This window comes from Panicum virgatum, chromosome 5N (assembly GCF_016808335.1).
Source record: "Panicum virgatum strain AP13 chromosome 5N, P.virgatum_v5, whole genome shotgun sequence".
NCBI lineage: Eukaryota > Viridiplantae > Streptophyta > Magnoliopsida > Poales > Poaceae > Panicum > Panicum virgatum.
Window position 1 is genome coordinate 66,711,936 of NC_053149.1, and position 27,735 is coordinate 66,739,670.

A 27,735-nucleotide genomic window follows, 5' to 3' on the forward strand; every position below is an offset into this window, starting at 1 on the left:
GGATAGGGTCCCCCCCTCCCCCCCTCCCGCGTCCCCGCCGAACCTATATATCTTCCGGAAGTTTTTTTTTCTAATCATCTTCTAGTGTTTGAGATTCGTGCAAATCAACTGCAACCCTTGGATCCCACCTAAACCCTAATCCCCACCTCCTTCTTCCTTCTTCCTCCTCCCTCCCACTGCCCGCCGCCACCTACCGCCGGGGGCTGCCCGACGGCCGTGCGCCGCCGCCCCACGGCCCCGACGGCCGTGCGCCGCCGCGCCCCTGGCCCGGACACGCCTGCGACCCCGCCGCCGGGGGCTGCCCCGCGGCCGTGCGACGCCACCCCGCGGCCTCGATGCCCATGCGCGCCCCACGGCCCCGACGTCCCGGCGCCGCCGCTCCCCTGGTCTGGACAACCGCCGCGCCTGCGGCCCCGCCGTCGTCCCCCGCGTCGCCGCCCGCCTGCTTCGAGCACCCCACCGCCTGCTCCGCCGCCACCTCCTCCTGCTCCGCCGCGAGTCTACTCCGCCGCCGCCAGCTCCGCCACCGCGCCCGCGTCGCCGTCTCGCCGGGCCGCCACCACCGGCCGCCGGCGTCGGAGAAGAAGGTAGGGTTCAACATTTTCGAAGTATTAGTTCAACATTTTGAAACGATTTGTTCAATATTTTTGAAATTGTAGTTCAACATTTTCATAATGTTAATTTAATATTTTTTCAGTAAAATATTGAATACACTGTTAGATGGGCTTCAGTGGACTTTATACTTGAGTTGCTTAGCCATCTTGCACAAGATTCATAGGGACCCCTGCGTCCCTGCCCACTCCGCCATTTTCTCCCCTGCTCTTCGTTTCTCTCCACGCGACCATGCCCCCGCCGCGGCGCCGCCTCGTGGTCAAATAGGCAAATACTAGCTTCCTCCGGCCGACAGCGCCGCGGCGTCGAGCTCTCCGCGGTCCGCTCGCCTTGACAGCTGCTGCTGCCTGTGAACTGTGAAGAGAGCACGAGTTCAGACAAGGCAGAGAGCGTAGCAGCACTGAAGTCTGCACTCTGCAGCAGCGGAACTCGTGGTGGAGGGCCGCGACGTCGTGGCGTCGGCGTGGCCGGCGAACGGAACAGTGACCGCATCGCAGTATCAGAACGGTTCAGTTCGCTGATGTGGCTGCTCGATCCAGTTCTTGGAACTCGTGGCTCTGAAACTTTAGCATCCTACTATCTCTGATTTCTAGTGAACATGATCAGGCCTGTGGCGAGCGACAAACTGTAGCGACTTGCCCCCCATGGACGTGGACACCTCGCGTCGTGACAACTGTAGCGGCCATGTCGTGGATGACACCAGCGGCGCCGGGTGCCGCCGCTGTCGTGGAAGATGACAGGGAGAGGGTCGGTACCCTGTTGCACGGAAGAAACAAAAACAGAGATCTCCAGAACACCAGCGGAAAAGAAAGGTGAGGAAGAAATTGCAAGCCTAGTTCGAGTGGCAGACACTTCGAGTGTTCCATGAAAAATGTTTTCCTTTCCTTTTCACCAATCACCACTGAAAATGTGGAGCTGCAGATCTATGGAGGGTCACTTCATCAGTCCATCCCCTCCGGTGCTGCAGAGCACACAGAGGGCAATCCAGGTAAGGTAGTCCACACCTTTTCTCCGGCCCACTTGCAGTGTGCAAGCGCTGCCGCTGCCCGCTGGGCCTTCTTGTCTGCCGGCTCGCGCAGACACAGGCTTGCTGGGCGGCGCCGGCACCTCGACACGTGGCGCGCGGCTACTGGCTCGGTGTCGCCTCCTTTCCGCGTGAGGACACGGGAGTCGGCGTCTGAGTCCGGCTACTTGCCGATTCCGCCGCGAGGGACTCCGCCACTTCTCCGTGCCAGTGGCTCACGTCTCCCCCGGTCTCGCCAAGCCTTGGGTGGGTGCCCACTCGTGTTTGACGCCACTGACATGTGGGCACTTGTCAGGCGCATTGGCGTGAGGCGCCCGTAGGAAGGAAGGCTTTAAAAGCTTTCGAGTGCTGACGCGGACGCGCGGTGGTGAGGCTCAGAGGCTCGTTTCCTTCTCGACGTCTCGTCCTCGCTCTCTTTTCAGAGAGGCTTTGCCGTTTTGCACTCGAGAGCCCAGACTGGTTTCAGGTGAGCACGCTTTTGCGACTTCTGATCACCAAGTTTCTCTTTGATAGATTCTTGCCTCTGCTACCTTATTTTTTGAATGCTCTCTGCTACCTTATTCGATTCTGCCCATGGTCCAATCGATTTCTTGTTCGCTGGGCTTCCGATGGAGGTTTTCTGACTGAATTCTCAGATTTCAGAAAGAACCTGAATCCCCCCCCCCTCCTTTACGGGATGCAGACAAACCATGAACGATATTCTTCAGTCCAAATTGATTTGCCTCTGCTTTTGCTTTCTGTCGCTGGTGGTAGTCATTTATTTACTACCTGTGTCCCCAAACCTGCCTTGAACAATTAAATTACTACTATTTGCAGTACAGTTTTTTTTAAAAGGAATTTGCAGTACGGTTTCAGTAAGTTCAGTAGTAATTTTCAGCTAACGTTTTTCCCTTCCACAGTCGAAGCAGAGCAGGGGGTGCATAGTTGATGGAATGCCTCGAGTTGGGTTCCTCAGATTTCTTCATGGAGGGCGATGCAATCGACAGCCCATCGGAAATCCATCTCGAGTCCGATAGCTTGGCAGGCACCAAAGCTGTGCCGGATCATCGCCGGTATGCTCAGCTTCACTGCAGTAATGCCCCTGATCCGCCTCCGCTGCCTGGAACTTCTTATGGCGCGCGGAGAAGTTCTAGGAAGGCGAAGGCTTGCAGCCGTGTCCCTGAAGAGGTCCTGGATTCCTGGGACAAGTTGTTCTTAGAGGGATACCAGGCTGATCTCCGTGTTTCCACAGATGATGGCACTGAAATTCTGTCGCACTCTTGTGTTCTTGTGAGTTCACTTCTCTGAATCTTTTCATGTGACAGGGCCTCGCACTCCTGCAGCATATCAGGGTTCCGTGTTGTTTAAGAGCTTCATGTGTTTCCTCTTCTGCAGGGTGTCAAATCTCCTGTTCTGAGAGCTATGTTGGAAGACGCTAAACTGAAACATGGTTTTCGGTGCATCCGAATTTCTGGTGCGCCTTCAGAAGCAGTCCATGTTTTCATCAGATTTCTTTACTCTTCACGGTATGGAATTTAGTTATTTGCTTAGATTATTCACTGTTCTCTAACAATCAGCTTTGGGCCCAAACAGTTTTCAGTTGCTGAAGCTGGAAATAGTGAATGTTGTTGATCCTGATATGTCCCCTTTTTTCAGTATGATCAGCATTTTTCAGTAAGCAAGTTTTGATTTATGTTGTGTTCTCTGGTGAAGTTTTGAGCAGGAACAGATGAAGAAGCATGTTCTGCACTTGCTTGTACTCTCCCATGTTTTCTCGGTTTCATCTATGAAGACGGTTTGCATCGACCAACTTGAGAGGAATTTCCTTGCACCTGACAACGTTGTAGACATCCTGCAACTTGCCGGATTATGTGACGCGCCCCGGCTCTCCCTCGTCTGTACCCGTATGATCCTTGGGGATTTCAAGACTGTCTCTCTGACAGATGGGTGGAAAGTAATGAGACGGGTCAACCCGAGCCTGGAACAGGAGTTGCTCGAGTCTCTTGTCGAAGCTGAGACAGTGAGTTCTCGGTAACGATCATCTTAGTATGGCTCGATCGTTTCATATTTTTCCTTGTTAGATCTAATCATTCAGAATCTAAAAAAAAACTATTCATTCAGCGTTTCAGTTTGTTCAGTTCAGAGTTTCAGACTGTCGATTTTCATGTAACCCTGTTTGAGTTTTCAGGGTTTTTATTATACGATGTTCTCTACCCCATTCTTTAGGTGCACATCTTTGATGTTTTGCTGTTAATTCTTATTATTTGTGCACGCCTGCTCTCTATGTCTGAACTTGCATAGGCACAAATAATTCAGACATTCAGCACATGTGCATGTCTACAGTACCACTAGTTGCACTAGTGGTTTTAACTTTTTCTTCCCCTGATAATCTGAAATTCTGAAATGATGCAGGAAAGGCAGGAAAGAGCTAAAAGGATTGAAGAAAAGAAGGTCTATCTGCAACTGTACGAAGCAATGGAAGCTCTAATCCACATATGCCGAGACGGATGCAGGACGATCGGGCCCCGAGACCAAGCGCTCAAGGGCAGCCGAGCAGCCGTCTGCAAGTTCCCAGCCTGCAAGGGCATCGAGCTGCTCGTGCGCCACTTCTCAAACTGCAGCGTCCGGGTGCCTGGTGGCTGTGCAAACTGCAAGCGCATGTGGCAGCTCCTTGAGCTGCATTCTCGCATGCGTTTCACTCCAGACACCTGCAAGGTTCCACTCTGCAGGTGAGCACATCTCTTGGCTTGGCTGTCCTGTCTGCCAAGCAGTAGCAATTCGATGATACAACACAATGCTGTAATGTTCCATTATTGTAAAAGGGAAAACAAAAGAGCACTGTTTAATAACTCCTTGATTCGTCGCAGGCATTTCAAGGAGAAAATGCAGCATCTGGGCCGGAAGGAGGAGACCAAATGGAACCTTTTGGTGTGCAAGGTGCTGGAGAGCAGAGGAACCATGGGTTTTATCTCTGAAAGGACAAAGTTTGAGACATAGGAAGAGGTTGTGCAATTAAAAAGGCAGGGCGCACCTATGCAATTAAAAAGAAACGCAGGTCGCAGAGTTGTAAATTGTAATGTAATGTGATAATAAAAGCTCCTCATGAAAAGTGGCTATGGAACGAGAAGTCATCAGATTTGAAACATCAAAGTAACCCTGAATATGTCCAATACATACAGTAGTTATAAACTTAGTACAAGTGAGTCAATCCAAGTTGATACGTCGTCAACTTAGTACAAGAGACTCAGTAGGAAACACCCAGCAAGGACCGCAGTGAACAGCAATGCTACGACAGGCAAAAATATCAGCACCGTGATGGGATTCGGAGTCGACTGGAGAGCCATGCTCAAGAAGAGCTCGGTTAGCAATATGAACCCGAAGGTGATGGCAAAGGCATGCAAAGACAACGAGGCAGATCGAGGTATGCTCCATGCTAAAAATGTACCCGAAAGATTTTGGGTTGAGTGTATGAGGACGACAGCCTATATCATTAATAGGATATCTCAACCAAAACTGGGATTCAAGCCTCCTCATGAGTTGCTATGGAAGGTGAAGTCAGTGATAAGCCATCTCAAAGTATTTAGTTGTGTCGGCTACGTGTTTGTGACTGGTCACCTAAACAGCAAGTTTGAGAAGAAGACAATTCAGTATATCTTTGTCGGATATGATGATGCACGAAAAGGTTGGAGATGCTGCGATCCAATCACAGAAAAATGCCACACCTCAAGAAATGTGGTGTTTCATGAAACTTCTACTTGGTGGTCACCTGAAAAGGAAGTTAACTAATTCTATAGGATTGGAGGAGGTTCCAGAAGAAATCCTAGAAGACGAGGAGGAGGCACAAACCCCAAGTAAAAATAAATAGGGTTTATCGGTGAAAACAAGAGCCCATGAAAAATCGGCATACATCATATGACACCGGACAACCCTCAATTCCCACAAATGGATCTTGAGGAGCCTAATCAAGAACTACGGAGGACAACAAGAAAGATCAAGCCTAATCCAAGGTAAGCAAATGCTACTTTTGTCGATGAGTCTATACTTATTGAGCCATCTTCATATGAAGAAGCATCAAAGGTACTCAGTGGCGTAAGGTGATGGAGGAAGAAATTAAGTCACTAAATGATAATCAAACATGGGATTTAGTGCCAAGGCCAAATGAAGTAAAGCCTATATCTTGCAAATGTATCTACAAAGTAAAGACTCGTCCAGATGTCTCAGTTGAAAGGTATAAGGCTTGACTTGTGGCTCGGAGTTTTTCTCAACAAATGGAAACATTTAGTCCAGTGGCAAAAATCACAACTGTTCGAGTCTTACTCGCATTGGCTGCTTGCAAGTTTGGAAGTTGTGGCAGATGGATGTCAAGAACGCATTCCTACATGGCGAACTTGATAAGGATATCTATATGGAGCAACCAAGAGGTTTTAAGAGCAAGATCCACCCCCGAGTACGTGTGTAAACTGAAGAAGGTTCTCTATGGCTTGAAGCAAGCACCACGAGCACAGTACGGGAAGTTTGGTGAGTTTCTTGTGCATAGTAGTTTTAAAGTCGTTCCATCAGACTCTAGCATATTCGTGAAGACCAAGGATGGTAGACTAGCAATAGTACTAGTCTATGTTGATGATTTAATCATCACCGGAAATTATTCTAAGGAGATACAAAGTACAAGAGAAAATCTCTCTGTCCAGTTTCAAATGAAGGAGATTGGAGAGTTGAAGCACTTCCTTGGGCTTAAGGTGGAGCGCACAAAAGAAGAACTATTTCTGGGTCAATGGAAATATGCCAAGGATCTTATACAAAGGTAGTGAATGATTGACTACAAGCTCGTGTCTACTCCTATGGATCCCAATGTGAGGCTACAAGAAGATAAGGGGAGGACTTGGAGGATGTGACTATGTATTGACAGCTGGTCAGGAGCGTTATCTATCTTACTCTTAGTCGGCCAGATATTTCCTATCCAGTTGGAGTGGTTAGTCGATACATGAGCAATCCAAAGAAGACTCATCTTGATGCAGTTAAGCGCATCCTCAGATACGTTAAAGGCACCATCGATTTTGGTATTCTTACAAGTAGACAAAGAATTGCCAGGTGATGGGATATTGCGATGCCGATTACGCTGGAGATTGTGGCACACGACGATCAACCATAGGATACTTCTTCAATCTTGGGTCAGAACCCATATCATGGTGCAGCAAGAGACAACCCACTATGACATTATCAAGTACTGAAACTGAGTATTGATCAGTAGCAATGGCAGCTCAAGAAAGCACTTGGCTTAAGCAATTGATGGAGTATCTTCATCAGCCAACAGATTATCTAGTAAGGATTTTTTGTTACAACCTATCCTCTATACGCCTAGCAGAAAATCCAATTTTTCATGCAAGGACCAAACACATAGAAGTCCCGTACCACTACATAAGGGAAAAAGATCCTTGAAGGTGAGATCAAAATGGTGCCTAAAAAGACAGATGAGCAATTTGCTGACATCTTCACAAAAAGGTCTAAATAAGGCAAAATTTGAGAAGTTTCGAGAAGCACTCGTCATGGTCTGCAAAACAAGTCTGGATAGAAGTTTTCCTTGAGGGGGGATGTTGGAAGAATGCAAGGCAACCTTTTATAGTATTCTCTATAAGGCAATAAGAAGATATTTTCATGAAGTACTCTAGAATTAGTAATAAATAAATCAGAAAATATTGTAATAGTTAGGAATTCTCTAGAAGGAGGGACACATGTCACCACCTTATAATCCGCATTGGCCTGTAAATAGATGACTCCCTCCTTACCATGCCATCTATCTAAGAGTATGGTAGATGAGAAATATGAGTGCTAGGATAACCACAAAGAGAGGGTGTATTGTGTGCTCTTGTGTAATACTATTGTGTTACAATAAATCAAATGATTTGTAAGTGCTAGTCCCCTAGTTTCTAGGTATTTAGTCTATAAGTTGTGATCTATCTTAGGATGGCTCTGCCACCCGAGATCACCAAGAGTTTGAGCTTCATAGTAGGAAGGTTCTGCCTCCTGGAAGCCAGCTTCATCTGTTGGTAGGCTCTACCACCTGAAAGCGAGAAAGCGGCTCTGCCGTCGAAAGGACCTTATACACTAAATAGCTAGAAATTGAAAAAGCTAACCGACCTTATACACTAAATAGCTAGAAATTGAAAAAGCTAACCGATTCTAAGGTGAGTTGGTGTGTCTTAGGTGTAGATCCTCAGCTTAGTGGGTATTAAGGTCATTTCGGTTACCAACACCAATCAAAGCTAGACTAGTGCCATGTTGAGAGAATAGACGATCTAACCTTGTCCTAGCAGACATTGTCACTCCAACCGTAATTGATGTCATGGCCCAAATGAAGTCTATGCCATCGAACACAAGCACCTGAAGATTGGGGCAGAAGTCCTTGACTATCCTTGCGTGCTCCCGAGGAGCGACATGATCCCGTGAAGTGAGAACCCACGCACAGCGACCCTCAACTGAACAACAAAATCAGGCCGCAACAAAACCCTCAAATCAAGAAAGAAGTGACTGGCGAGCTAAGGTAGCTAAATGAGTGACAACTGACACACAGACACACAATGTAGAACAAAGAGAACTTGTGCATTACGAAACAATGGAGTGTTCAGAAAGAAATTGTTTCTGATACAAGAACAAACATCTAAAGCTCAGCAACAGTAACATAGAACAAAAAAACAGAGCACTTATTGGGTTGAAACTCACCAATACATTGCCTATGCAGGACTCGTACCATTCCTTAATACTTCGGCCATTCTCGCGGTGTCGATTTGAAGCCAGAAGGGTTGTTCCGGCTGCCGATAGCATGTGTGCTCGTATGGGAGGTCGCTGCTGCTAGCGGCGGTGACGACAGGTCTTGGGCATTGGCCAACCAGCTGATCCCGCGGGCCCCTCTGCTCTCGGTCTCGGGGCTTGAACCCGTGGTAGGCGGCATCCTCGTCGCCGTCGAAGAGGCGTTGAATTTGTTGGTGTCCGCAGGATCGCTGGTACGGCTCGCTGCCTCAAAATTGTCTTGGCTAATGTCATGGTCTGAAGCGTTCCCTCATAAGAGGTGACTCAAATGTGATACAAATATCAGTCCCAGGAGGCTGATACATATTTATTACATCAGATGATACATCACCGTACAACTCTACGCGATAATGGGCAGTGGAGCGCCACTATCGCGAGGACAACAACTACAACCCAAACAAGAACGTGAAGCACGAAGAGGTCATCAGAGTCTTGCGCCATACGAAGCTTCCTGCGGGTGACCCTATCCACAGGCAAGGTTGGGTACGGAACAGAACCCCTACTCAACATCCTTAGGAATAAAGTCTGGATCTTCCTTTGTAAAAATTAAGCAAGGGTGAGTACAAACGTACCCAGCAAGGATGAGGCTAGGGTTCAATTTGCGGAAAGCTAATTTTTATGCATGGGTTGATTTGAAAGAAAAGGGTTTTTAGAACAATTATCTTGACACGTAGGGTTGATCCACATAGGATCCAAGTTTATAAGTTGCCACCGGACTCCTCATCCGCCGTAGCACATGGCACAGCTGCCGGACACTTTTTCCAAAACAACTCACGCCAACCCATCCATTCCCAGAAGAAACACTAGTTGTGTGACCAAACCGTAACTCACCCAGTACCGTGGGCACGACTATTCGAATAGATTTATACTCTGCAAAGGTGTGCAACTTTACCCACAAGCGGGGTACCACAGCACGATCACTTTAGTGTCGGTGCAGATCCCAACAAAGTCATTACCCACCTTAGCTAGACCTGACTAGCCACCACGGGATCCACCAAGGGGTCATCGACCTATCACTGAGATTTAATCGGGGCATAAGTCACCGCGATCTTATCCATTTTCCTTGATCACCCATTGCCCTCAGCTCTCTTGATGGCTATCAGACTAACAAGTGGGGTTTATGCTAAGCCGTTGCTACATACAACGGTCGAGTGGTTTGCACAACAGTTGAGTTAGGCAAGATGACACATCAACTCGGTCCTTAATTGACAAGATGGATATCTCTCATCCTTACTCAACCACACAGGTACGAGCACACCATTTGGCGTCCCACACAGGAATCACCATCCATCTCGTCTAAGCCCTTCTTTTGTTTATATTCCAAAAATCTCATTTTCCCCCATTTTGATACTTACGCTTTTCTTTGTTTTGGAAACATCTTGTAGTAATATTTGAATTGCAAAGAGCAACCGGGTTCTAAGCGCTCTAGCAGCGATAAACATCCAAATAGAATAAATCATATTTAGACATTAATCTAAGTGGTCACGGAATGGTTATGACAAATCAAGGGGTAGCTATCCAACCATGTTTTCAGCAGACAGAGCATATGCAGTTTTGTAAAACAGGCCAATAGGTTGTGTTTATAAAACTGGGACAAAACATGCATCAAAGGATGAGATTGAACTTGCCGTTCACAAAGCCTTCCGGGAAGTCCTGATCGAGGTACTATCCTTCGGGTTCGGGGTCGCGGTACTGGTCCTCGCACACTTGCTCGCAGTACTGCTCGTCGACGGGTTCTTTCTCGGTCACTCCGTGATCTACAACGCACCAAGCAAGCACACAATCAAGAAAAAGGAAATAAAGGTTTTACCATTGAGCTCGAATAGGGAAAAATTAAGATAGGAAGATAGGAAGAATATTTTCGGAAGATTTTCTAATGGTACGGTTGAAATTATATTAGAAATGGCGTTGTCGAATTTCAGGTCAATCGGAGGGTGTTTGGCGCATGAAATGACATGTTGAAAAGGGGTTTAGGGGACTAAACCGGAGTTCAGGGACTTGTTTGTAATTATTTGGGGGTGGCAAAGGACTTGATTATAATTTCTGGAAATATCTGGACTACTCTGGAAAGGGGCAGGGCCTAGATGTAATTATATTTGTATAGTGGAGGGGTTTGTTTTCAGCAATATGGAATGGCAGGGGCTTCTTTGCAAAAGAATTAGAGAGAGGTGGGGGTTCTTATTGGAAAAGGGGAGAGGACAGGGGGCTAAGGGCAAAATGCCCTTTCTTCTTCCTCCTCCCTCCCGTGAAACAGAGGAGGCGCAGTGGGAGGGGGCATGGGCCGGCGGCCCTCGGGGCGTGATGGAGGCCGGGAAGTGGGGGAAAATGGAGAGGAGGCCGAGGGGGTCCGATTCCCCTACTCACCTCGAGCGGAGGCGGTCTGTGGAGGGCGGGCGATGGTGGCGGGCGGAGGTGGCCGGCTATGGCCGTGGCAGCAGTTCTGTGAGCGTGGGGAGGGGGCAAGCGGGGGGTGGCCGGCGTTGTGGAGGTGGATGGCGCAGTGGAGGGCCTATTTATAGGCAAGGAGAGGTGGTGGAGCGCGGTGGAGGCCGGCCGACGAGCTCGGTGGCCATTAATGGCGCTTGGAGCCGGCGTGGCGTCGTGGAGCGGCGGCGCGATTCTCGGCGGTGGTACAGGACGACGAGACGGCTCGGGCAGGGCCGAGCGGCGCGCCGGGCATCTCGGGTGCGCGTGGAGCGCGTGGCACAGGCACGCGCGCGTGCAGCGCATGGAGGCAGTAGGAAAGAGGAGAAGGAAGGAGAAGGGAAGAGAAAAAGGAGAAAAGAAAAAGAAGAAAGAGAAAAAGGAAAAAGGAAAAAGAGAGGAAAGGAGAAAAGAAAAAAAAGAAAAGAGGAGAGAAAAGAAAAGGAGACGCCGGCGGGATTCACGGTGAGGTCGCGAGCCAGACGTGGCGTCGACGAGAAGCGACGCGCACGAGAAACAAGAAGACAAACGAAGTTTTAAACGATGATTGATTTCGATGTCGAGACCGAGATTAGATTTTTAGTGTCCGAGCGACGAATTGTCGGAAAAAATTCGAGCTCGGCGATGAAAATATTTTGAAAAAAATATTTTTAGTGAGTAATTTATTTTGGTGAATTTTTTTTGATGTTAGACGGTCGCCCCCTCCACTCGCCCCCTCCAACTTGCTGCTCGAAACAACGGTAAGCGCCTGCAGCGGAGCTAACGCCTGGTTCTGGCTGCGGGGCTCCATGTTGAGGTCGCCGTTGGTGCCGGCGCGCCCTCCGCTCTCTTGCTCGATGTTGCTCCTCGTAGACGGAGAAGCGGGCTGCCGCGACCGGGGTGGGGGCGGGGGCTTGTATCGCGCAAGCGCGGGCGGGGGAGAAGCGCGGTCGCCCCCTCCACTCGCCCCCTCCAACTTGCTGCTCGAAACAACGGTAAGTGCCTGCTCGAGCACAGGCACGCGCGCGTGCAGCGCATGGAGGCAGTAGGAAAGAGGAGAAGGAAGGAGAAGGGAAGAGAAAAAGGAGAAAAGAAAAAGAAGAAAGAGAAAAAGGAAAAAGGAAAAAGAGAGGAAAGGAGAAAAGAAAAAAAAGAAAAGATGAGAGAAAAGAAAAGGAGACGCCGGCAGGATTCACGGTGAGGTCGCGAGCCAGACGTGGCGTCGACGAGAAGCCACGCGCACGAGAAACAAGAAGACAAACGAAGTTTTAAACGATGATTGATTTCGATGTCGAGACCGAGATTAGATTTTTAGTGTCCGAGCGACGAATTGTCGGAAAAAATTCGAGCTCGGCGATGAAAATATTTTGAAAAAAAATATTTTTAGTGAGTAATTTATTTTGATGAATTTTTTTTGATGTTAGACGGTCGCCCCCTCCACTCGCCCCCTCCAACTTGCTGCTCGAAACAACGGTAAGCGCCTGCAGCGGAGCTAACGCCTGGTTCTGGCTGCGGGGCTCCATGTTGAGGTCGCCGTTGGTGCCGGCGCGCCCTCCGCTCTCTTGCTCGATGTTGCTCCTCGTAGACGGAGAAGCGGGCTGCCGCGACCGGGGTGGGGGCGGGGGCTTGTATCGCGCAAGCGCGGGCGGGGGAGAAGGCGACGTCTCCAGCGGCGGCGAGGGCCGCGCAGATGCGTGCGGGGGGAAGGCGACGTCTCTGATGACGGCGGCGGGGCAGGGGCTTGTACCGCGTAGATGCGGGCGGGGAGAAGGCGACGTCTCCGACGGCGGGTGCGTGAGCAGCGGCCGCTTGTCCGATGAAGGATGAAGACTAAGGGTGCAAGAAGAGCAGGGTTCGAAAGAAATTTTGGGGCCTGGGGGAGGCAGGGGATTGGGGGAGATTTTTGACTCGAGTTATTGGACTGTGTTGGGTGCTTATTGCTTAAGTCTGCAAACGAATTACGTTAAATGTCCAGGAAACACGTAAGTCTTTGCGTCTCTGTCGAGAAAGCAAAACACGGATTCGGAGGCCGGACGCGTAAGGGTGTGTTTATTCGGTGAAAAAGTTTGAATTTTGGTATTTAGTATATTTCGTTGTTATTTAATAAATAATGTCTAATTATAGACTAATTAGACTTAAAAGATTCAGCGGGTGCTAATCGGTTGAATTGTGTAATTAATTATTTTTTCAACTATATTTAATGCTCTATGTATGTGTCCGAAGATTCGATGTGACGGGGTACTGTGCAAAATTTTTTGGCAACTAAGCCCTTGTTTAGATGCATAAAATTTTAGATGTAAAATATTGTAGCACTTTCATTTTTATTTGGTAATTATTATTCCGCTATGGATTAACTAGGTTTAAAAGATTCGTCTAGCAAATTATAGACAAATTATGTAATTAGTTATTTTATTTAGCTAAATTTAATATTTCATATATGTGTTTAAAAATTCGATGTGAATATGTGATGGAGAATCTTGTAAAGTTTTTGGAATTTTGAAGGCATAGGGTTGAAAGCGTAAAGCTGAGGCCCCGTTTAGTTCCCAAATTTTTTCCTACAGTATCCGTCACATCAAATCTTTCGACACATGCATGAAGTATTAAATGTAGTTGAAAAAAATAACTAATTACACATTCTAACTGATTAGTATGAGATGAATCTTTTAAGCCTAATTAGTGATTGAACATTATTTGTCAAGTAACAACGAAACGTGCTACATTAACTTTTTACCCTACTTTTCACAAACTAAACGCGGCCTGAGAAGCGTTTTGCCGGGGAGGGAGGGACAACACTGCAACAGAATTCTCCCCGTCATGCTCCCGGTCTGCGCCTTCGCCATGGGGACGCGCGGCCCCCGGTTCCTCGCCGTCCTCCTGGCCCTCCGCGGCGGCCCGTGACGAGCGGGAGCTGGTGGAGGTGTCCGGCGCTCCGGATGGGGTGGTGTGGGTGGCCCAGCTCTCGGATCTCCACTTCAGCGTGCACCACCCGGAGCGCAGGGGCGGAGGGAGGGGGCGGACAGGGGCCTGGCCCCCATGATCTCTAAATTAACACTACAAATTTGAATTTTGATTAAATTTTTATAAAAATTTATATAGTTGGCCTTCTCTAACAATGAAAAAAAACACTTCCTGGCTCCGCCCCTGCCGGAGCGCGCATACGACTTCCGGCGGTACGTGGGCCCGGCGCTCGCCGTGGTCAACCCGGACCTCGTGCTGATCACCGGGGATCTCACTGGTGTGTACTAGATCCCTCCCTCCAGGCTCCGGCCATCGTCCCCATCCTCTGATTCCCCGCGGCTTCAGGGCTGATCCAATGTGCGATGAACCTACTCAGCGAATGAGCCAACGTTCTCAGAATTTGAATGGAAACCAGATCGTTCAGAACATTCGTTGTGAAATCGACAATATCAAGGCTGCACAATCCGTCCGGTCTAGGGGCAAGTGGCCTGTTTTGGCCCAGTTGCCCACCAATAACCAAAATGCCACTCACTGCAGGTCTCGATTTTCCATAATAACAAACAGCCCGTATAACAAAGTAAGATTTCTCCAAATGAAGTACTAGGGAGTAAGCACTGATTGCTAACAACTTCTGTCTCTGTCATGTTGTTGATGCACAGTATCACTCACTGTATTCGACGTGTGACTAATAGGCAGGATGTGCTTTCTTCCATTTAAAATAATTTGATATGAAGTAATAGCCAAAACAACAAAGTTGAATTTCAAAAGCCCACACAAATGCAAAATTGAGCTAACTGAACATATGATCTTCTATTACATGTTTCCGCATTGGAAAATGAGAGGCACCTATAAGTCTGTAATATTGATTAGTGTCACACAAGTTGCTCCAACCAGCACAAAAGAACGTAGGTAACACCCTCTAAGAAACAAGAAAATTCATTTTGTGAAATATCATTACCAAGGGGATTTATCTCTGTTTTAATATATATATCTTGGTTTTTGTTGCAGATGGGAAAAACAAAGATCTGCTAACAATGAAGCAGAATGAGGTTGAATGGGTAGAATATGGAAGTACAATAAATGATATCATTCGAATCAGCAAGCTTCCAAGAAGAATTTTCTTTGATCTGAGAGGAAATCATGATAGCTTTGGTGTTTCGGAATCTGGTGTTGACAATGACTTCTATCAGAAGTACAGCATCAATGCTAAGTTGGGACGCCAAGGGCGTGTCCAAAGCATTACTTTGGAGGTCAGTGGTTTCTCTATATATGATTGACACTTCTGCTGCAGGAAGAAAGATGTCTGCTTCTTATTTCAATGCCATCTTGTAGTTCCAAGTGTATTGTCATTTGGTATATATAATTGTGTTTGCAATCGCTTGTTAGAATGCCCTTGACACTGTATTTATGAACGGTCTGCAGAATAGCGGTCGGAAGCATCTATTTGTTGGCTTTGATAGCACGATGGAGATTGGTCTTAGAGGCCCAACCAATCTTTTTGGCCATCCAACTGATAAGCAGCTTATCGAATTGGATCAAGCATTATCGCAGTGGGATACTAACTTTGACAAGGTTCCAGTGACAAAAATTGCATTTGGGCACTTCCCTTTGTCTTTCTCAGCATTAACAGAGTCAGGAAAAAGTATCAAGGATGTTTTCCTAAAGCAATCATTGGCGGCATACTTGTGTGGGCATCTTCATACAAGATTTGGGAAGAACTTGAAGCGATACTACCATCGAGCAGTCCAGGAACCATCATTATCAGAACATTATTACCAATTTAACATGCACCAAGGATATGCAATCCAGAGTAATAAGGAAAACTGTTCTGAAGAAGCAGCTCATGTTGAAGAGTTCTGGGAATGGGAAATGGGTGATTGGAGAAAGAGCAGAAGTATGAGGATACTGGCAATCGATGATGGTCATGTCTCCTATACTGATATAGATTTCAGATTAGGCTCAAAGAGCATAATTATACTGCCTACCTTTCCCCTTGATTCAAGATTCATGCAGAGAGCTTCTGCTTCTCGTGATTTCAAGTGTCATATCAAGGGGGCATCTACTTTTGATACAGTGAGGGCTCTTGTATTCTCTAAACAAGAGATCATATCTGTTTCTGTGAAGATATATGACTCAAGACCAGGAACTCTTGAAGTAGTTTTGGACTCCGAAATGAAAAGGGTGGATTCCAATGATACTCGGGGACATATGTATTTAGTACCATGGAACTGGATGGCATTTGAAGATCCCTCTCCCAGACGATATTGGCTCCAAATTGAACTGATGGATATAACAGGTGATACAAGTGTCAGCCAGTTAAGGCCATTCTCTGTTAATGGCTTGACCGCAAGAGTGAACTGGACATGGAAGGAATTTTTTGTGATTGGTATTCAGTGGGCTTCAATATATCATCCTGCACATTTGAAGATCCCTCTCCCAGCCGATATTGGCTCCAAATTGAAGTGATGGATATAACAGGTGATACAAGTGTCAGCCAGTTAAGGCCATTCTCTGTTAATGGCTTGACCGCAAGAGTGAACTGGACATGGAAGGAATTTTTTGTGATTGGTATTCAGTGGGCTTCAATATATCATCCTGCACTGTGGTGTGCTATTTCTCTGATATTTTCATTGCTTCTCGCACCACAAGTTTCAGCTGTGGTATTCAAAGATCAGTTCACATATAAGTCTCTATACACAAATGGTAATGAGAGGACACTGTTAAAGTCTTCAGTTGGTGGTTTTGTCTGGCTCTTTGTTGAACTGGCCAGGGTGATTCTTGTATGGTTTTTGCTCTTGGTGTACACTATCTATTTAGTTTTCTTACCTTGGCTGTTTGGTCACCCTATTACTGAGGATGGTAGGCTCACATACATGTCGCATAGTGGCTGGATTCTTAAAAGACCCAACAGTGGCAACGAAGTAGTCCATGCTGGGATTCCAGATGTAATGGTCATTGTTCTACCTCACCTTTATTTTGTGTTATTACCCACAATTGTGATTTTAGCTGCCATGGCTGCTGAGAGAACGGCATATCGAGAGCATTATCTTTCTCGATCAGGAAAGAAGAAAGATGATTACTACCAGAAGAGCAGGAGGCAGATAGAACATGAAATTTTTTGGAATGGTCGCTGGATTAGAAAATTTCTGTTTCTATTTTGCTTAGTGGTTCTATGGAAACATTGGAAGGTATAAAGCAACACGTGCAAGTTTCTGTGCTTGCAATGTCTCTTTTTGTAACAATTCTGACCCTTCTCTTTATGCAGCTTTGCAGAGCTCTTGTGAAGGCTTATGCTATGAACCCTTTGCTCCACTCGCCCGTGCTTTTCTTCTTCATTCCTGCAGTCATGGGGTTTTCCATTTACAAGACATCGACCATTTAGCTGTTTGGGAGCTCTGAAAGTGTACTATACTAGATTGTCCTAAAAATGGTTTAAGATGTCCTGGATAGCCATCGCAAATGATGCTTCTTCCTCTGAAGACTGAAGACTAAAAACTCGCAACTGAAGGTGTGCTACCTCCAGTTTTTCTCTTTCAGAGAGCAGATTTAGGTTCTCTAACATACATAAAGATGCTGTCAGCACTGCGCTGCATATAAATGAGGGACATTTCATTAGAATGAACAGTTAGGACTGAGCCAAGTTCTTTCCTTTCTTGACCTGTCAGTTTTTTTTTCGTATCATTTATCCTAGTGGGACTGTTCCAGAAAAAAATCATTTGTGAGGCTTTGGTGATGTACACAGTACACCTCTTCAAACTATTAGCATTGTCTTTTGAGGAATGGATATTACACTACCATATGCAATCGTGGCTGCTTTTCGTCCTGGAATGACTGGCTTTGTCTTGTCCTGGATATTCAAGACTTCTTGTCAGATTTTGAAATGAACTGATATCTATGTTCAAAATTTGAAACGATCAGATAACGATGTGTCGCAGGCTCGTAGCACCCAACTATGTTCATATCACGGTAATAAACTGTATACTTCTTGGAGAAAACTGTACACTACTCTGCCCGCTAGCCAATCATTCAGTTAGAGCTGAAAATAAGTGGCGATCGGAGAATGGAGTGGAACTGCCCAAATGCAGATGATGGCTAATCCACGAAGATTCCAATGCCGCATACTATTGAATCAGCCGAAATTAGACCAGCTGAACATATTTAATCGCAATTCGGCTTAGAGGTTTCGTGCAAATATTCGGTTTAGAGATATCCGAATCAGAGAGATTCATGTAAATATTCGGATAATCAGAGGGTTTTATGTAAACATTCGACTAAATGAAGGTTTGATTTGCAGAAAGTGTTGGCGGGTTACTGTTGTGGACGGCGACCTCGCCGGTTCGAGGCCGCCGTCGGTCGGCACCCGCGGGAGCGGCGGATGATTCGGCGGAGGCGGATGGAGATGAAATGGGTCAGCCCCTGAAGAAGCTGCGCCGAGGGAGCAGGAGAAGCCAGCTACGGAGTGAGCGGGACGAGAAGGGCAGAAATGGGTATGGAAAAGAACGCACCTTTCTTTTGTAGTGCTTTTTTTGTAGAGGAACTGCAATGGAAGCTGTGCAGTGGAGTGGAGGGGAAGAAGACGACGGTGCCAGATGGGCCTGGCCGTTGATGGGCCAAGCGAACCCTCTGTGTGAGCCCATCAGCTGTATCTGACAAGCTCCTCTCAAAAAAAAAAAAAAAAAGCTGTATCTGACAAGCGGGCTTCGAGATGAGTTGGGTTCCCGGGCGGTGTCGCGTTTGGCTGCGGCAAAATGCCATGGCCCACCTGCCTGCCTCATGACAAGAGCTGTAATTTTTTTTTTTTGCGAAGGGGCTGGAAGCTCTGGGAGCTTTGTTAACTGGTGCCTTTTACAAAGAGACCCCTGAATAAAGAAGAAAATACGCACACTACAAAGCACATTCTGCAGGGGCCAAAACTAATACAAAGGACCCTAGAAAAGATCAAATTTGAAGAAAAGGTCCGCACCGTCGCCACTGTAAACTCCAGTCGCCTCCGCCCGAGAAGACGTCGAGCACCGGAAAGACCTCCGCTACAGCTCTGACGAGGGGCTCCAGACGTTGGAAGATGCCGCACGATCCCCGTCGAACACCATAGGAAGGAGAAGCTAGCCCCACCACCATCCAGAGACAGCAGCAGCGCAGCACCAAATCCGCGTCGGCCCGCCATGGAATCACCCAAGCAAAGTAGCAAACCGACCGGAACCGATATCCACCGCCGGCGAAACGAAAACCGACGAGGAAGACAAGCCCCCAGGGGGCAGACAAAAGATCCCACCAACGGGGAAAGGAACCTCCACCACTTCGCAAAATGGAGAGGAACTGACCTCCATGACAGCTCGCCGAGGACACCGCCGGACAGGCCCCGTCCAGATTTGGAGCTCTCACGAGCCTACGTCACCTATACTACTCCGTAGATGCTACAGAACCGGATGCGCGGCCATGGTTCCGGAAAGTGACGTGGACTCCGCGAAGGCTATCCCCACGGCTCTGGACGGGATGCTCTCGCGAAGGTGGCGCTGACATGTCACTTCTTGTCACACACGTACTGCATTGCCAACACCCAACGTCCAACACGTGTCTTGAAAGCAAGCAGCAGATGAACGCCAAGCGAGAGCCTGATCATTCGCGTGACAGCGACCATTCCGGCTCTGCCGATGCTGTAGTACTAGTACGTGTGTGGTGGCGGATGATACACTGACGGAGATGCGGACACCGTCCTGTAGGAATTTCTTTTCGGACGGTCTAATGAACGAGCTTCAGAATGTTTTTAACCTTGGATAAGATCTTTGTGGTGCTGGAAGCAGTTGTCAGCTCCTGTGTCACAAAGATAGTAGCTCTGCCATTAATATTACTAACTAGAAATTTGGCGCGCCACCGTGAGTTAATAATGCAAAAATGACAAACACTTATGCTTGATAAACGTCTTGTCTGCAAGCTTTAATCCACCACAGGGGCGGATGGCTAACGCACCACTCTGCAAGGTTTCATTAGTTAGCACTGTATAAATAAGTACGTATCTATTTTTGCAAATTTATTTTATAATGTAATAGTCTTTTTCTTTCGTTATACTGTATTTCAGACCTATTATTATCATATTCAGCCAAATTGTCTGCACGCTGGCTTGGCTTCATAAGCTATGCCTCATGTTGGTGCTAAAGCAAAAGAATTTGTCTGCAGCGCCCTGCACTTGCCTTTTCAGCTACCTTTCTGCTCCCCGCCTGGCAAGCTAAAAGCTCCACATGAAGCGCGTCTTAAAATGCTTTAAATGTGCCAAAACTAAAAGAGATGAAAGTTGGATTGTCCATAACAAAAGGTAATCAAGATTTTTTGCACTGAAGCACTTTAAAGTATTAGAGATAGGGTTAATTGGACAAACTGAAGAGTTGAGAGGCCAGATATAGACTTATTCCAAAATCCAAAGTAATAAGATTCAAGTCACTGCAAGATAAGGTTCGAGCATCGCCACGACAACGAAAGATGTCACTCTATCAGAATGGTAATCGCATAAGAATTGAAAAATACTTATACACATGCAGCTAGGGGAGGCACATGGCACATCTGCCTTTACATCTAAGAAAGTAGCGAGCTTGAGCAGCAAATGGAAGTCGGAGATCGGCTTCGCAAATGTCATCATATGCTTTGTCCGGTTCAGGTGGCTTCTCAGCTCGCTCATTCCTACAGGACTTCCACGGTTGTCTATAGGAAAGACTACTGAGAGTGGACCCTGCATACACCATGTGAACTAAGGTTAGAATATTGAAATATGTAAAACAGAAATTTGTAATCAGCTAAAACGCAAAGAGTGAAGTGAACCCATTTCATCCCTGCCGTGTGTCAAATTACTACACCCCAACATAGGACAGTACAATATTATATCCACCGAAGGTTGAAGATTTTATATACAAAAGAGCATCATCAATCATATTTATGGAGTCTCAATTATTGAACAAGAGTTTATTAAAATCATAATCAAGAATCACCCCCAAATTTAAATCAACCTGCGACAAACCAGTTAATAATTAATATATAGAACTCACAGGAACCTACGCTACTACCATGTATCAGACTTGAGAAAAGAAACCTAACTGGTGGCCAATTTAGAGGGATGGATTTCGTGCCATATTTATAATGAAGCATGTTCAAATTTGAATATCATGCGAACAGAAGCACGCATAATACAGTTTTGCATTGTATATATTCAGGAAAAAATGTGGGCATGCAGTGATGATATATGCAGATGGTCTGATGGTGGTACACAGAAATCTAGCAAACTGAACACAGATTTGTACTACTATATATATTGTACAGATGAGACATTTTAGTTTCAGAGCATCAGAGCCTACATATGGCTGGCCGCCAGCAGCAGAGGCAACAGGGAAAAACAATCGCAGCCAAGGGGACCTGGCGAGACGGATCCAGGAACGGGCCTAGTAGGGCCCACCGATCCGAGCTACCGGCGCATGCGATTGGCGGATCGGGGAGGGGCAGAAGGTGAAGGCGTACCTGTGGCACTGGCGAGTCAGCGGCGAGAGACGAGGCGGGCGAGGGGGAGGAGGAATACGCCGCCGCCGCCGCAACGATTCGACTCGTTCAGGTCTGGGTGTGGGTGTCTCGCTTATTCTGCGGAGGGTTCTGGAGGACCCGTCCCCGATAGCCGACGCGTGGTGTCTCTCGCGAATCAACGACGACGCTCGCGATTAGGAAACTGCGCTCGCTTGGCTCGGATGATCAGCTTCGTCCATCGGCTCAGGCGGATGGATCCTTGTTTTTACCTATGGAGCTGATAATTAATTAAATAAAGAACTCCAGAGCCGGCCGCAGCTCATCTTCACCACGCCGTCCTACGCCGCTGCCGCCGCCGCCGCCGCCGCCGCGGTCTGTCGCAGAATCGCAATCGCCTCACAGGCTGAGGACCCCCTCGTCCGGTCACCATGTTTCTGGAAGAACTAGTAAATCATTGATGCCATTGGAGTCTCAAGAGTCATCAACCAATTCTACTTGTATCTTTCTTTCAATGTTTTGCTGGAACTCGTATGTCAAAAATGTTTTGTTGAGCTTCACGCCTAGCTACTTTAGCTGCTGGCTAAAGAAGTCATCGACGATACAGAAGGTCACCACCAAGTTGGAAGTTATTTTGTTGGAGCAATCCACACTGCAAATGTTGGATTGTGGTTTGTTCTATGCAATCTGTCACATGGTGATCAGTGGAGGGCATGATGATATAGCACTTCAATGGGCCACTCTATTTTTTTTTGAACGAACAATGGGCCACTCTAATTAGTTGTACTACTTGTGCTTCAATTCAAAAGGAATTTAATGTTACTGATCAATGCTGAAAAATCATGACGAGAAATACCCAGATGCCCTATCTGCATTGTATGCACCGTGCAGGCAAATACAGCACAGAGGGTACGAGCGGAGACCAACGTCATTCTCTAAACCTCATGCCATGGTGGCTGCGTTGTCCTTGTCCGTATAGGATTCTCCTGCTGCGTTGTCCTTGTCCGTATAGGATTCTCCTGCCATGACGGCTTTCTTTTCTGGCTGCGATATAAGGGTGTGTTTAGTTGGTGAAAAAGTTTGAGTTTTGATATTGTAACATATTTCGTTATTATTTGACAAATAATGTCTAATTATGAACTGATTAGTCTTAAAAGATTCAGCTCGTGCTAATCAGTTAGACTGTCCAATCAAAACTTTTCTCCTTTGCTTATGAAGATGGCGATCTCCTCCGAGCCTATGAGTTTTCCAGTCCACTATAGAAGACTTTAAATGAAACTTTCGCTGGCACAATACCAGACGTTGGATATAAAACGTACGGCTGCTAATTAATATAGAGTGGCACAATGGTGTGGCAAAAATTGCCCCCCAATTAGGTCTTTTAAAGATTACAAGCGGAGCAAGACAAATCAGGCTTGGGCACACTTTGAAATAATAGCACGTTCGCTGAAACCGACTGAAAGATGCCTAGATGCATGACAATGAGGCGTTTCATCTGACAAAACAACAGAGTATACGAGAAATCAGATTATAATATAAGAGCCATATTTTGGCAGATTCTTCATGCTACGTTTAAGGCTATTTACAGTACACAGTTCGCATAAACAAAATGAGCAAAGCGCAAAACGGGGTTGCTTTCGGATCTGCCTTGAGCAAACAGCAATCATATGGGACACCCTTTGCAAATGCAGGCATATTCCACAGGTGACAGGTCATGCTCATGCCACAACCAAAGAACTCAGACCTCCGGTTGATCACATGTTGTGATAATTTCTCTAAGGCCAGTCTCCATGGGAGTTTCATAGAGGGTTTTATGGCATTAAATATCATCACTTTTGCTGACATGGCAAGGAGAGAGAAAGATAAAGTTTCATGGGATGTGAGGAGAGTTTCATCACCATGAAACTCATCTGGCACAGTTACCTAGTCATCAGACTAAGTAACTGTGCCATGAAACTCTCACTGAGACTGACCTAAGCCCCAAAGGCGCACACCAAACAAGAAGTTAGTTACAGATCTGTTACAAACAAAGCTGATCAATGGAGCCCCAGCTACATAATAACCATTAGGCAGATGCCAGTGTCCTCTGCCTGAGCTATCTATATAAATTAAAACATTTCTTATCCGTAGCAGATATCACACTGCACATGGAACTCCGAAGGCAATTCATACACCACTGGAACAAGAATTCAACGAAATTTTGAAGAAAAAAATATTCTACAATTATGAATTGATTACTTGACCGTATCAAATGCACTGTGATATAAAAGGCTCTGCTTATTGCAAGTAGAATTCTAGAAACAAAACACCCTTTCAAGAAGGGAAGTATTAGGGCAAGCAAAAAGGGCTGGTGTCATGGAGCACCCGCTTTTCTTCCGATCCAGATCAGCATACAATACAATTTGCAGAAGTTGAAGCTAGTGAAAACCAAAGCAAACAGGGTGATCTATGCCTTTGCTATTAGCTGCAAGACCTCAGTTTCAGTGGGCAGCGATGGGATCGCCCCTTTCTTTGTGGTGGTGATTGCTCCACACGCATTGGCGAATTTAATCGCCTCCTCAAGCTTCTTCTGATCCTGTACAATCAGCAGGCATCAAGTTTCAGTGACATGGTAAAACTGAAAACTGAAGGACCAATGTAGAACCGGCAATCTTTTGGATCAATAAAAAAAAATTCTCCCAACTTACTTGTAGAGAGGATGGATCTTGGACGATTTTTCGGAGCAGAGCACCAACGAATGCATCACCTGCACCTGTTGTATCAACTTGCTGTACTTTGAACGAAGGGACAGCTCCATGGAAATCCTGCAATTCAGGCATAGCAAACCTGTGAGCGTCAGCTCCAGAAGAAATCCTCAAGTTATGTACACTTTGCCTTTTGGATCTGCCTTTGGCAAAGACAAGACATAGTGAAGTTGGATGTGAGAAGTGCATGAATATTCAGCATAAATAACCATTTTTCATAGGGTGGTAGCTAGCACAAAGTTATAATACATACCCTGGCATAGTATTTGCATCCTTGATCTCCAAGAGTCACTAGGAGCAGCTTCATGGTAGGCCGCCACAGCTTCATGACAACATCATCCTCCACTGAGTCGATGCCTGTCAAGAACTCAAGCTCAACCTCGCTGACCTTGACAATGTCTGCCTGGTCCCAGATACTCAAGATCTTGGTGCGGGCCTCCTCACGGGATGGCCACAACGCCTCCCTCAGGTTTGGGTCATAAGAGAGCAGTGCACCGGCCTCTTTGGCAATCTCCATCGCACGGAGATGTGCTGACCGGCAAGGCTCAGCAATCAAGCTTATTGATCCATAGTGAAAGACTGCAGCCTGAACAAATTACACCTTATGAGAATTTACCCAAACGGGGGTGGGGAATGGACAGTTGGACACTGTGATTATGTAAATTTGTTGCAAGTTAAAACAGTTGGATACTACTCCATGGATGCAGATATTTTCCAGTAAATTCTACAAAAGGTGCACGTTTTTAATCATATTTGAAATAAGCATGAATGCATTGAACCATCTAACGGCGCCTCCTGGCAGTGATAATTCTCGGTTTAATTCAAGCTTGGGTTAAAAAAAAATTGAAATTCTGTTTAGCAATTGGCATATGGAACAAGCTGTCTGGCAACGTACACTTGTGCATTTATGTCTTAGTACCATCACACGAAGCACACAAATGTTTTCAGAAGGTTCAATGAAGGGTTTTTTTGATCCATGCCATTACAATTTTCTAACTTCTGAGATACGCCATTACAATTCACCTATTTCAAAACTTGCCATTATAATTCTTCGTTTCTTTGAACCGTGCCATTTTATACTTCTTTGATACCTATGGACCCACTCGCAGACCTGCGTATTTTTGTATGACCCAAAATGCCCCTACTGTTTCTCTCCGTTCAACTCACTGACGTGTGGGGCCCACACGTCATCTTCTCCCTCAACCTCCTTCCTCCTCTTCACCAGGAAGGCGAGGTCCTGTTCGCCGATGGCGATGGAACCGAGGCCGAGCTCCTAGAGGCGGGGGAACACGGCGGCGGCGGGCGGGAGGGAGCACGGGAAGGTCCAGAAGCCGAGGTAGAGGCGCGTGAGGGAGGTCGCGCACGCGAGGAGGGCGTCGGGGAGCTGCAGATGCGCCTGGATCGGGGTCGGGTCGGGTGGTTCACGAGGACGAGCTGGACGCGGCCATGGTGCGCGGCCATAGGGGTGGCCGTGAGGTGGACGCGGCGGAAGGGGCCTGGGAGCCCGGCGAGGGCGCGGGACACGGCGGCGGGGATGCGGGCGGTGGCGGCGTGGGCGGGGAGCAGGTGGGCGTCGACGAGGACGAGCGGCGGTGGTGCGCGTGGCGTCCCTGGCGGGGAGGCGGCCACGGCGGCGGGCCCACGTGAGGGCACGGCGTCCCTGGTGGGATGCAGCCATGGCGGCGGCGGCCCTGGTGTGATGCGGCCACGGCGGCGGCGTCGCTGGTGGTATGCGGCCATGGCGGCGGGCCCACGCGATGGCGCGGCGGGGGAGGGGCCCTTCCGGCAGGGAGGAGGCCGGCTGGGGCAGGGTGGTGGAGGTGAGCAGCGCGTTTTGGAGAAGAGGAAGAAGGTTGAAGGAGAAGCTGACGTGTGGGCCCCACACGTCAGTGAGTTGAAGGGAGAGAAGCAGCAGGGGCATTTTGGGCTATACGAAAATACGCAGGTCTGCGAGTGGGTCCAAAGACATCAAAGACGTATAAAATGGCACGGTTCAAAGAAACGAAGAATTGTAATGGCAAGTTTCGAAATAGGTGAATTGTAATGGCGTATCTCAAAAGTTCGAAACTTATAATGGCATGAATAAAAAAACCCTTCAATGAATACGGGCAAAAGCTGGATTGCGTGTGACATCAGTTGCAATGCCCACAATTATTGACCCACTAGAAAGAAACAAAATTCCAAGTAGATTCCATTAATACACGGCAAGGCCGATGATTTCTACAAGGCCAGCTCACGCCGATGGATCCAAGAACCACGGGTTTGACTAGTTTCATAACGGCTCTCCTTTGGGTTAGTCTCCCCCAATTTTTAGGAGGAATCACATAAGCCACATGACCAGATCCTTTGGGTTAGTCTAGAACGCACAACAAGATCCGACCAAAACCAGCAACGAGGGCGCCCACTTTCGCCCAGGAATCTTTGGATTCCCCGGGAAGATTCAACATCAAAGCGCCCGAATTAGACGACGGGAAAAAGGGTTTGCCTTTAACGTGATAAGCAAGAAGAGGCCCAAGAAAAATTACAGGTGCCGCAACCTAAGCCGCACGCGAAATCAGCGCAAGAAACCTATCGGTCGCGTCCCAGATCCGAGGATCGAAATCGAGGAATGGGAGGACAGCTTCTACCATACTCGACGGGATCGATCGCGTTGTCCGCGGATCACGGAGGCGAAGGCACGGGGTCGCCAGGAGAGGAGGGGCCAGGCCTACTCACCCTCTTGATAAGCTCGACGTTGAGCTCGGCGGCGGTGAGGAGCATGTCGGCGCTGGGGTTGCGGTAGAACATGAACTCGCGCTCCCCGTCGGCGCGCAGGGTGACGAAGGCGAGCGCGGTGCGCGCGCCCGCGTCGAAGACGACGCCGCCGTCGTCGACGCCGTTGTCGCGGAGGATGGCCGCGAGCATGCGGCCGAACTCGTCGTCGCCGAGCTTGCCGACGAAGGCGGCCCCGCCGCCGAGGCGCGAGACGGCGATGGCGACGTTGGCGGGCGCGCCCCCGGGGGCCTTGAGGAAGGCCGGCGCCTCCGCCAGCGACACCCCCGCCACCGTCGGCACGAAGTCTATCAGCATCTCGCCGAAACTCACCACCAGCTCCCGCCCGGCCGCCATTGCCCCTGGCAGTTTGGCCCCCCAACAACACAGCGCACGGACGCAGAGGGGTGTGGAAAGAAAGAGAGGAGAGGGGGAGGGTGGGCGCGTGTGGGGAATTTTCTGGTGAGGTGGCGAGGCGGCGTGTTATATAGAGGAGGGAGGGGGGTTGGTTTGCTTGGCTCTCGGGATGGAGGAGGAGATGGTGGTGGTGGTGGTGGTGCGCGGCAGCCGGCAGCAGCCGCGGCGTGTTGGGCTCTGCGGGGTAGCGTCGCGAGGGGGTGGTGGTGTCGACGGACGACGGCTGCTCTGCTTCGATGGCTTAATTTAGGGCTCCTCCCCGGCTTGGCTTGTAAAGTTTAGATGGAGCTGCCATTCCTCCTTGCCGTAGGAAAAGAATGGAATCCTATTTTCCATATATGAAGTGACAGAAGTGTACATTTAGGATGGAGATCCCCGCTCCATATCGAGTCGAGGAGCCATCCCAAATATATGTGACTGAAGCGTAGCGTGCGGGGTTGATTTTCAATGGTTACAGCAAAATGACAGTGATATGAAACGTGGAAAATCGACCATAAAAGATGATTGCAACAATTATTCGGATATGTATCTATCGATCTATTTCTT

General features: G+C 47.8%; 3 protein-coding genes and 1 long non-coding RNA gene across 4 annotated transcripts; 2 read left to right on the forward strand and 2 right to left on the reverse strand.

Annotated features, from left to right (window-relative positions):
* The first annotated feature begins 1,946 nt into the window (after positions 1-1,946).
* Positions 1,947-4,808, forward strand: LOC120675590 (BTB/POZ and TAZ domain-containing protein 3-like). Its single transcript, XM_039956789.1, has 6 exons — positions 1,947-2,102; positions 2,536-2,905; positions 3,011-3,141; positions 3,329-3,635; positions 4,028-4,344; positions 4,483-4,808. Exons 2-6 carry the CDS (start codon positions 2,564-2,566, stop codon positions 4,610-4,612), a joined length of 1,227 nt encoding a protein of 408 aa, XP_039812723.1. The 5' UTR covers positions 1,947-2,102; positions 2,536-2,563; the 3' UTR covers positions 4,613-4,808.
* Positions 4,809-5,994: 1,186 nt separating this feature from the next.
* On the forward strand, positions 5,995-17,577 carry LOC120675086 (putative metallophosphoesterase At3g03305). The gene is made up of 7 exons (XM_039956176.1): positions 5,995-6,133; positions 13,585-13,808; positions 13,967-14,057; positions 14,789-15,030; positions 15,203-16,076; positions 16,259-16,968; positions 17,046-17,577. Exons 1-7 carry the CDS (start codon positions 5,995-5,997, stop codon positions 17,160-17,162), a joined length of 2,397 nt encoding a protein of 798 aa, XP_039812110.1. The 3' UTR covers positions 17,163-17,577.
* Positions 17,578-20,166: 2,589 nt separating this feature from the next.
* Positions 20,167-21,409, reverse strand: LOC120674450. Its single transcript, XR_005675113.1, has 2 exons — positions 21,281-21,409; positions 20,167-20,501 (listed from the first exon to the last, which is right to left on the reverse strand). It is a non-coding gene; the product is annotated as an uncharacterized LOC120674450 (long non-coding RNA).
* A 2,018-nt stretch (positions 21,410-23,427) lies between these two features.
* On the reverse strand, positions 23,428-27,280 carry LOC120674387 (fructokinase-1). The gene is made up of 4 exons (XM_039955566.1): positions 26,737-27,280; positions 24,275-24,607; positions 23,965-24,081; positions 23,428-23,852 (listed from the first exon to the last, which is right to left on the reverse strand). The coding sequence occupies exons 1-4, from the start codon at positions 27,127-27,129 to the stop codon at positions 23,724-23,726; spliced, it is 972 nt and encodes a 323-aa protein (XP_039811500.1). The 5' UTR covers positions 27,130-27,280; the 3' UTR covers positions 23,428-23,723.
* Positions 27,281-27,735: the final 455 nt, after the last annotated feature.